Source organism: Sycon ciliatum, chromosome 5 (assembly GCF_964019385.1).
Source record: "Sycon ciliatum chromosome 5, ocSycCili1.1, whole genome shotgun sequence".
In the NCBI taxonomy this organism is placed as follows: Eukaryota; Metazoa; Porifera; class Calcarea; order Leucosolenida; family Sycettidae; genus Sycon; species Sycon ciliatum.
In genome coordinates, this window is record NC_088647.1 from 9,009,425 (window position 1) to 9,020,400 (window position 10,976).

A 10,976-nucleotide genomic window follows, 5' to 3' on the forward strand; every position below is an offset into this window, starting at 1 on the left:
CTGTGTTCGTAGGAAGTGCCGCAACAGACTTGTCACACTGCTGTCACAGTGCTGTCAGCCATGATACAACTATGTATCGGATTGCTTGTGAAATCCGACTGTGACGTACGTGGAGTGCGGAAAGCGCAAGCACGACTGTGTCGAGGGACCAAACGATCCACACACGTGCAGACAGTAAACTAATGTAACATGTTTTTCGATTTTGACAGCATGTATATGTACTAGTAATTGTTACAACTACCTTACAAGGCGAGGACTATACAACCATAACCCGGTTGGCAGAGTCCCGGTCTTGCGACCATTTGAACTGTATTGGGAAAACCCAGGTTCGGACCCTCTACGCGTCGTCGCCTTGTAACAATACAACAAGTCATGCTGTCAAAATCGAAAAACATGTTAAACTACCAAGCAAGGTTTCTGTATCATACCAAACACTGAAACAGTATTTTTAAAAACTACTAACTACTTGTACTTGTACATGTAGTACCGTAGTGGAGGCTCCACTCGGCGTAACCATTGCATTGGTAACCAGGAAGGCCTGGTGACTGGTGTATGTGTGTGTCACTGACTTCCTGAGTGTGAAGTGACTTCTTCGAGGAATCAGATGTAGCATGTAGCTACCGAGCAGCTGAACGAATATTAGAGCAACACTGATGCTCGAATGCAATGAGTTTCGGCTTTGCTTTGACTCTTGAAAACTATTTGGCCGAGAAGGATAAGCAACCATGGCGGCTGGGTGGCTGCTGCGCTATTCTTCGCTCGCCGCATTGGCGATGAGCCTAGCGTTGGCCAGCAACGACCAATGCATTGCCGGTGAAGATTGCCTGGGCCTGGGGAGCCGGCAGGATTCTGGGCTGGCTCATGTTGAGACGTTCGAGGACATTCCGGAGGACATGGTGCAGCGGGGTCATCTGAAGGAGCTGGGATCGCATCGTGCACCCGACAGCGAGGTGGAAGTCCTGCCCTACATGATAAGTCCTGAAGATTTCTACGAGTCATACGTAGTCCGCCACAAACCTGTCGTTATCAAGAACGCTGCGAAGCACTGGCGAGCAACGAAACTCTGGACGGACGAGTACCTGAAAAAAACGTTCGGAGATCTCAAAGTTCATATGGAGACACGGGACGACGACAAGTGGCACATTCCAGAAAGCCGTAAGCTGGGCAGGTTTTTGGATGTCTACAAGGAAGCAAATCTGTACCTGGTTGATGAACTGCCACCAGCAATGAGGAAAGATGTTACCATGCCACTATGTCTGAGATGTGACGAAATTGCTAAAAGGTATGAACCCCCTGCGGTACAGGCCACCATTCACTGAGGAAAATCCACGAACAGTCATACAAAGTATCAATAATAAGCTCCCAATAGTGGGCAACTCTGCACGTGGGGTCTCTGACGGCGAAAACTCACGTCCAAGTACGTATGACTTGTGCTAAGTACAACGAAGGCCAGCGTGCAAGCAGTCTGAATAGCTGGCATAATCATACTGATGCCTTGCATAAGCTGATGGGTTTCTATTTTTACTATTAATTTTGTATTTGTATTTTATTATATTTAAGGATTTCCCAAAGGCTTTGGGCCTGTCGAGGGGATCTCCTGCAAGAAGAATGAAATGACAACTTTATGTAGAGGGAGCAGTTAATCGAGGATAGGCTAAGGAAATAGATCGAGGCATACAACATCTGGTAATTAAGGAGTTGGGATACCGTCAGTGTAATGAATATATCGGCAAAAATGCTGATAGAGATTCCGCTGGTTGCTAAAAAACGGGCTAGGAACGCACACGGGAACCCGTGATGTGAGAGTTTTCACCATCAGCGGACCCCATGGAAAGGGTATCCAGAGCTGTGCACTCTTGGTAGCTTATATATTCTTGATAGCACGCGTAGCAGGGGCGGATCCAGGAGTTCCGCAGAACCCCCTAAATTTCGTAAATGTACTACTGGCAACCATATGTGTGTCCATGTACATGTATCAGCTGTTCAGTTTTGACTATACTGGAACCCCTCCCCATGTAGAGATCGCTGGATCCGCTGCTGGGTAGTGCCATGTGTACAGATGATGTGTAGTCGGTGTAGATAATGTTGGACTGAACTTGAACTAACCAGCTACTTGTACTTGGCTCGGCATGGTGGATAGCCAGCAGGCAAGGCTCTGTCCCTTACAAGGCAAGAAGTATACCGTCTGCTCTGTCAAAAGAAGGAACTGATGGCTTTGCCTCCTAGTCAGAACACTCTCATACCGATAAATCTCGATGATAATGTCATTGAGTGCGTTTCGAAGTCTGAAGAAAATATTGAACGGTCTCTGCTGGCATGACAGCCACGCCATAGCTCAGTGGTTAGAGCATCGCTGGCCTCAAGCAAAGGTCCCTGGTTCGAGTCCTGGTGGTGGCAGTCAATTTTTTCTTCAAACTTTTCCCGTTTGCATCTTTTCCTCAAACCAATGGATAACGCCAGTGTTACCAATTGACCCATTGCGCATTGCCAAATATGGAATGTATGAGTAATGCATGTGAGTACACTAGGATCAGGGATGAACTGTTCAACACCCCAGACGACCATGTCCAGGTGGCTATGAAGGGTGTTTATGGTACAAATTACGTCATTTCGCAATGGGTCCATTGCATACTATTCCTTGGTGCTCAGGTTCTTTGTATCGTACTTCTGGATGAGTAGCGGGGGCACAGCGTCCAAGCTGCACATCGACACCGACGAGAATCTGCTGTCAGTGATTCACGGCAGCAAGGACGTTGTCCTCATCTCGCCGAAGTACAGCCGCGATGTGTACGCGGATGAGGCACGGATGCTCGGCGTGTCCGAGGTCAACGTGTCGGCAGTGGATTTTAAGAAGTACCCGCGCATCGCCAACGTCAGATACATCACTGCTCACTTGAAGGTAAGCACGTTGTTCATGGGATCCACTCACATAGAAGCTAAGGTCAAGAATTACCATTCAACTACGACAATGTAGCTTATTCATAAGTTTGAGGGAATAAAATGGGAAAACAGGTGTGAAGAAAAAATTGACAGTCATCACTGGGACTCGAACCAGCTACTTTCGCTAAGGATCAGCAACCCTCTAACAACTGACCTATGGTGTAGCTGACATCCAAGCAACGACTGTTCCAGCACACTAGCTTAATGCTGACCATCAGTGACAACACACCTTTTGCAGGAGATTATGCCTGGCAAGAGAGCGAGAGAGGTTTGTTTCACAACGGCATGCGGTCGGAGACTATCTGCGGTGATTTGGCCCACACTGTGCCACATTGGCAATTGTTGTGACTAGACTCACTCTCTTAGTTCCACAACATAACTTACTTCATAGGACTGGGATTAATTGTGATTCATTACTACAAGACTTCCTCTAATCTCTGATCATCAAGAAGCGAGGTAAAACCATAAAACAATCAAAACAAACAAAAGGGCTAATGCTACGTGGACGATAACGTCACACAAACCGACACGTGATATTGTGTCCAACTTCGTGATGTAATCACGACATTCCCACACACAGGTGGAGAGATCAATCACAAAAGACCTGGTCACCAAAAAGAGAAAGATTATAATAGCGCATAAGAACCGCGTATTTAGGTGATTATTTGTAAACAGTTTCCTCCTTTGGGTATTGTTAATTAACTAGGGCAGTCCCTGTTGTGATCTCGAACTCGTCAGTCACTGAACTGATTTTATTGTAAAGAAGACACGAACTTATAGAGTGTAAAGAAGAGTATAGCAAGATAGAGAGCGGTGGAAGGAGAGCCGCTGGACAGCTGGATAGTGTATCAATAAGCGCACGAGGGGAAGGCTAGACAGTATGTCTCTAGACATCAATAGGTATTGTGCGAAAGGCCAGTCAATAGTACTAAAGAGTGAAGTCAACCGTAACACAGACAATAGCTTCAGACAATCATGACAGGCATGAGACAGATGACACAACAGTCCCCACAGACGCATGTCTCCTTACAGGCTACGCTAATGATGTGACATATCTTGTGAACCAAATTGCGAAGGTACTGAAGAGAAAAGAGACATAAGTCATGGAGCCCATACTACCCCCTAGTGCCAAAGTAGTGAGTGGGAGAGCAAGTTGGCAAAGGAAAAGAAAACTCGAAAAAAAGGGGGGGGGGTGAATATATACAGCTTGAGTGGACGATAGCTGTGGTTACTGTATGTGAACGAGGTAGAAGGATGGGATACTTCGCTGAGTATGGTAGGGATGAATTTTCTAATCGACCTTTGCAGCGGATGAGAGGTTATGTTCATCTAGAAAGAGCGCAAGGTTTTGGACCAGCTTGTTCTTGGCGTTGCTTTTGATAGCCTCAATCTCCGGTGTATAGTGTGTTGCTTGAACATGTTGAATCCACAGATGTTTGGCGTTGTCGATTTCAGCGGTAGACAAATGAGTGCCGCATGTGGTCTGTTGACGGCATCTCTTGACAAACTTGATACCGTATGCTGTTACACGGGCTAGATTCTCAAACGAAGTATACTTGCTCTCATCTATACTCGGCGGTGATGGCTTGCTACTGGTCTCGGTTTCCGCAGGACCCTCCGCCATGAATAGTACTGTGGAAGGAGCATCGATGACGTCTTTGGGCCAGTGTATAGGAGGATCTCGAAGCCATTCTGGACCACACCACCAAGCTGTACTGTCTGTCAGTGTGGCTAGTGATGCTTCACGGGATGGTAGGTCGGCTGAGTTGTCGGCTGTACGGATATAGTTGAAGCACACACTCTGGCCTGCACGGATTTCCTTCAACCGATTGGCGATGAAGACAGGGTACAATTTCTCAGTATTCCTAATCCAGCCAAGCTCGCACTGTGAGTCAGACCACAGGTGGGTAGCTGAGATGTGAACTGCGCCCAGAAGCTCTTTCTTCAGAAATTTGATGATCCTGGCACCGATGAGTGCTGCTAGGAGCTCTAGACGTGGTATACGTGTAGCCTTGATAGGCGAGACTCGTGTACGGCTGTAGATCAGGTCAACTGACGAAAAGGAACCGCGTTACATTGCAATCTGTCATAGATAGACCTAGCTGAAGGAAGACCTTCTCAACATCGCTGACAATGCAAATGGGGTGTAGCCGAAATCTCACCAGGATACCACACAGATCCGGCAGAAGTATCGGACCTCGATGCAGGCAGTCGTTCAGGCTGTTGTGTTCTGCGCGAGTTCTGACGGAAACATCATATACCACACGAACCTTTGTTGTGGTACTGCTGGGGCGAACAACACAGTGGTGGGGGATGTAGTGAATTGGCCCATCCTGGTGATCAAGGTTCACTTCCTCGATAATGCCATTGGCTAACTGCTCTGTGATGGTACAATGATACTTCTCTAGCACTTGTGGTGTCTGCTGGAGTCGTTTGACTAAGGATTTGAGACGGCCGAAGGCGAGCTCGTAGTTCTCTGGTAGATTAGGTTGTGAAGTATGGCTATCTTTCCATGGCCAAGATACCATTTATCGGCCGTTGATCAGTTGCAAGGAGCTGCGAAAGTGTTCCAGGGCAATGTCGTCCGCTGTCTGCAGATCACTGATGTCATCGGTCATACCAATATCTTCAAGTCGCCAGAACCGTTGGAGATCAAACACTGGGTCTGGCAAGGTGGTAGCATCTGTGAGCATTATATGGCCCGCAGTGTCATCTGTCTCTGTGTCAGTAGGGCCTGCTGGGACAAATCCCAATTTGGAGTTCAGCAAGACCAGGCCATTGTTGAGTTGGATGTGACCGTTACCCATGATGGAGAAGTAGAAATCCGTGCCGATAAGGAGGTCAATTTCTACCTCCTCACGCTTGGTGACAATGGTGTCAGCTAGTTGGATGTTCTTGACTTCAGGGTACTGGTCGATGTCGATTGGGGATTTGACAACAGGACAACAAATCCACAGCATAACATTGGTGGTTACGGGCAAGGCTGATCCATCTTGACATAGGAGGGAAAACTCCACTCTCGGCAGGGTGACCGTTTGCCGGGACGCAGATCCAAAACTAGCGATGGACAACACGTCTTCACCGACAACAGCTGCGTTGACAGAGGCAGCTAACGATTCATGAATAAATGTGCGAGTTGAGCCAGTGTCAAACAACAGTCGGCAGTCTGAGATGTTGCCTTGCCCGGCGACAGTTGCAATGGCGGTTGGGAGATTCACACCTTTGGACTGGACGTGCACCGTAGCGGTAGTATGTTTCTGTGGCGCTTGCTGCTGCTGAGTAGGATAGAAGGTACTTGCGGCAGCTGACACTGGTAATGAGCCAAATTTCTGAGGGCACAGGGCACGGTGATGGGTCAACAGATTGCAGTGATAGCAGGGTCTTGTAGCAGTACAGTCCTTTGCCCAATGTCCCTTCCGTAAGCATACAAAGCAGTGGTCGTGTAGCTGCTGCTGTCTGGTAGAAACCGTGTTGAACGTTGGGCAGGTGTCCGAGAAGTGTTGCAACTTGCAGAAGAAGCATCTCGGAGTGGCGCGCCGCACAGAGCTAACTAACGGGGCTGCCGTGGCCGGAGGTTGGGAGTAGGCAGCATGAGGCTGTGCGGAAACAGGCAGTGGTCGTGGCAGAGTGCTCTCTGGTTTGGGCCATGCCTGTCAAATGACTTCTCAAATACCGTGAACAGTTTCTGTACGGCAGACAGGCTTTGATTTGTACCGATCGCAGATTGAAACATGTCAATGAACTCAGTGAAATGAAGTATGTCACCATCAAACTTCCTGATTGTGAGGACGGGCAATTTCACAGAACCATGAGCACTCTGTACAGGCTGTGCTGAGTTGGCCGCCAGCTGGCCAACCGTGCTGGTGTGCTTCCCAATGGCTGACAGCAACTGCTGTGTTTGTTGCTGAGTTGCGGTGTGCATTGCCAGCAGTTGCTGGATGTCAATTCCAGGTGCTTGACTGCTGGTACTGGTGTTCTGGGCACTGGCGCTGGCTGTGGCTCTGTTGGCTTGAGCACTCAGCAGGGACAGATTTTTGAAGTACGACGGTAACGTACTGGCCATATTTTCATACTCTTCTTCATCTTCTTTCTTTTTCTTTTCTTGAGTTGCTCCACTAGCCATGAAATCGTATAACTCAGCGCCGTGCTTATCTAGGTCAGCATCCAACTTTGTGAGGGCATCTCTATGCTGTTCACAAAACTGGGTCCGGATCCCGACCCACTGGTCTGCGTCGTCAGATGGACAATTTTCTGAAACTAAACGTTGGCACTTCGTATCCTCATCGTGGACAGTAGAATACAATGCACTACTTTATTTGCTAAAACTCGGAGGCTCCCTAGATACTCGGACATGGTTTCGGCACCAATTTATGCTGTGACTAGACTCTCTTAGTTCCGCAACATAACTTACTTCATAGGACTGGGATTAATTGTGATTCATTACTACAAGACTTCCTCTAATCTCTGATCATCAAGAAGCGAGGTAAAACCATAAAACAATCAAAACAAAACAAAAGGGCTATGCTAAGTGGACGATAACGTCACACAAACCTACACGTGATATTGTGTACAACTTCGTGATGTAATCACGACAGCAATAGAGAACACACTAAACTGATCAGCACTCCACCCGGTAGGGATATGCACGATGAGGGACATGGCAGCTACGGCACCTTCACAGTGATAATTATTATAAAATACTACAAGGCTGGCCTGGATGGTAGCTATGCAAACCACACGAGTCGGTGACAACAATCAATATTAATGCTTAGGATGCTCCTATGCAGGTCACGAATTATGCCATGATTGTGAAGATGTGATGGCAGGGTGAAGTATCTTTCTAGTGGAAATGCAGGAAACAGAGTGGCTATGGGCACAAGGACTTCAGCCTTTGTTGTGATTGCATAGGTGATAGTGTGATTCAATTATCCAGTTAATCCATCAAGGGTGGACAGTGTTGGATGATTCTTACGCAGTACTCTACTTCGTACCCGTATCCCTTCCCACCACCCTCTCTCTCTCTCTCTCTCTCTCTCTCTCTCTCTCTCTCTCTCTCTCTCTCTCTCTCTCTCTCTCTCTCTCTCTCTCTCTCTCTCTCTCTCTCTCTCTCCCTCTCTCTCTCCCTCTCTCTTTCTCTCTCTCTCTCTTTCTCTCTCTCTCTCTCTCTCTCTCTCTCTCTCTCTCTCTCTCTCTCTCTATCGCTATCGCTATCGATCTATCTCTCTTTCTCACTCTCACTCTCTCCAACCAACACCCCGCTACCAGTCACACATTCACCTGCACGTGTGTGCAAGTGACACGCGCACACATGCACACATGCACACATGCACACACACACACACACACACACACACACACACACACACACACACACACACACACACACACAGTGACACACACACACACACACAGTGACACACACACATGCACACAGACACAGACACATGCACACAGACACACACACACGCACCGTGACACACACACACACACACACACACACACACACACACAGTGACACAGCAAACACACCTCCTATCTCATCTAAACATTTCTCCTTCCCTATGTACTTTGCATGACATGTTCACTAGGCTGGAGATGCGCTGTACCTACCTCAGATGTGGTGGCACTATGTTTACTCTGGAGTAGGCTGTCAGCAAGCCATCGCCATGTGGTGGAAGTCCATTCCCTACCAGAAAGGATTTGCAATGAAGTCGGGTAAGGTTAGGTCCAGTATGATGGTTAGAGATGTGAATGTCAGGGTACAATTGATTGTCTTAACCCTTTGCCGACGGAACTCAATGTATACAGAGAAGTGTACACTCAAAATAGTCTGCCTTGAATGGGACGTAACTTTTTGAAGGGGCTACTGCATTCAACATCGGGCCACTGTAATTGCGATTACAGTTTGACAGGCTGAGAAACAAGAACGGTGTGTATAGACAAAATGATGTCACAAATCACACTACAGAAGCAAGACTGGAATCTGACGGTTACTGATATAATTGACGTTTCGACAATTAAAAAGATGTTTTCTCCAGAATTATGGTGTAGGATGAGGGAGAGCGTGGTTGATATAGGGAGAGAAGCATGCACCAAATTGGTGCGATGATGTTTCATGTGACAAGGAGCAAAACAGTTCATAAAACAAAAAAATGTGATATTGTAACAAACGTTTCGCCGACAACTGTACAGAATAGAGGCAACAGCTGCAAGTAGTTGCAAGGATGCCAAGCAGAATAGTGACAAGGTGAAATATAGCAGCATTAGTGAAGAAGAAAGAGCTGACGAAACTAGCACACACACACAGGATAGCTGTGGTGTTGCAACTAAGTACAAGGGCGCAAGAACCGAGACAAAATGGCAAGTTTAAGGAACGGAGCAAGACCAAAGGAGCTAGGTGAGGACTTGCACCAATGACAATGGAACCCAGTCAAGTTACAGGAATGTCCTGCTGTTCGACCAAGGGTGCTGGTCAACAGCCAGTGCAGACCATGGGCCAGGAGGGGTTCCAGGGGTTCGGCGGAACCCTCTAAACTCCGGATATGTACTACAGTCAACTTCGCTTATAACAACACTCGGCGGGGCATCAGAAAAGTGTCCTTATTCGCGAAGTGTCCTTATACCCGAAGTCTCATTATAATTATGTATTACAGTTAGATGGGACTTTGCTCTGGGTATGGATATTCTGTCGTTATTCGCGACTTGTCGTTATATCCGCAGTCACACGGCGTTATTAGCCAAGTTCACTGTACTGGCAACCATATGCGTGTACATGTACATGTACATGTATCAGCTATTCAGTTTTGACTATACTGGAACCCCCCCCCCCCCTGTGGAGATCGCTGGATCCGTCGCTGACCACCTCAGGGTGGCGAAGAGCTTGGGTTCCATCGCGGACAGTATGCTTGATGGAGCTGCTTGTGGCCCTCACCGCATTGTTGCTCGCGCCGTGTTTGACACTTCCTTGTACGAATACTTGCCAATCTCGCTGTGTTATTGCGTCGCTGTGGCACCAGAGCTATCATAGATGCAGGACCGGTGGAAGCAGATTTTGATTGGTCTGGCCCTAGCATAGTCTTTGGTATAGTTTGTGTATGATATGGCGGGTATCCATGACCTCCTCAGCAGTGAACACACACTGATGGACAAACAGTTGCACGGCTTTCAGCTTGCGTATGAAATTCCAACCACTTTTTTCTCTTACGTGTACATGTCTGTCTTCTGCTACGGGTGCTGCTCAGCTTCAACATCGCGTGAGAGAACCGAAGCGGAGAGGCAGGCAGATCCGCGCATCACGTCACTGGCTCGCTGGCTGGAGGAGTACATTGCCTGGATTGATGACATGCGGCCAGACGCCGACACAAGACCAGTGTGTGAAAACCAAGTAGGTAGTGTGTGACCATGTACATGTTTGCATATCATGATATTGATCACCGGCACTATACATGTATGTTGGGGTGAAACTATTGTACCGAGAGTTATCGAGAATTACGAGTCAGTGGTAATAACATCAGCGATGATGGTGAGAAAGTTGGTTGCTTGCGAGGTGTGAGTTAGCACTTTCCCCACCAACTTGACTAGACCGTGACTTGACTGACACTCTCCAGAAAGTCTACCTTAGATGCTCTTAGTCTTACAATAATAATTGTTCTCAGAATCTTTATGCTTTGCACTTTCTCGCTTTACACTTTGCCTGGTGGCCACAGGTCAAGCTAATGAGTGAGTTCACGTTTGAAACGGACAGGGTTGAATGGCGTGAGGAGCTGACTGGCAAGGGCCGCTCACATACGGAAACCCCAGATGTTGACATGGAGCATGTGAGTGCACGTACATTTTAAGTGGTGTGTACTTCCAGCCTGCCACAGTGCAGGTGTGTGTGTGTGTGTGTGCGTGTGCGTGTGTGTGTGCGTGTGTGTGTGTGTGTGTGTGTGTGTGTGTGCAGAACGCTCGGAGTGGGCTTGTCCCGAGTCCTGTGGTTGCTGTTCGGGATGAAAATGGAAATCTGTGCACATCAGCTGAGGAGCAGGGGCAGAGGT

The 10,976-nt window shown here is 47.8% G+C and overlaps 1 protein-coding gene across 2 annotated transcripts in view; it reads left to right on the plus strand.

The window, feature by feature from the left end:
• Positions 1 to 643: 643 nt before the first annotated feature.
• Positions 644 to 10,976, plus strand: part of LOC135817470 (tRNA wybutosine-synthesizing protein 5-like) — a 20,688-nt gene continuing 10,355 nt past the window's right edge. For both annotated transcript variants that reach the window (XM_065330664.1, XM_065330665.1), the window contains exons 1-5: positions 644 to 1,282; positions 2,650 to 2,899; positions 8,529 to 8,655; positions 10,182 to 10,324; positions 10,647 to 10,757. In XM_065330664.1, the coding sequence (XP_065186736.1) occupies positions 726 to 1,282; positions 2,650 to 2,899; positions 8,529 to 8,655; positions 10,182 to 10,324; positions 10,647 to 10,757 (1,188 nt within the window). In that variant the 5' untranslated portion in view covers positions 644 to 725. The remainder of the gene's footprint in view (positions 1,283 to 2,649; positions 2,900 to 8,528; positions 8,656 to 10,181; positions 10,325 to 10,646; positions 10,758 to 10,976) is intronic.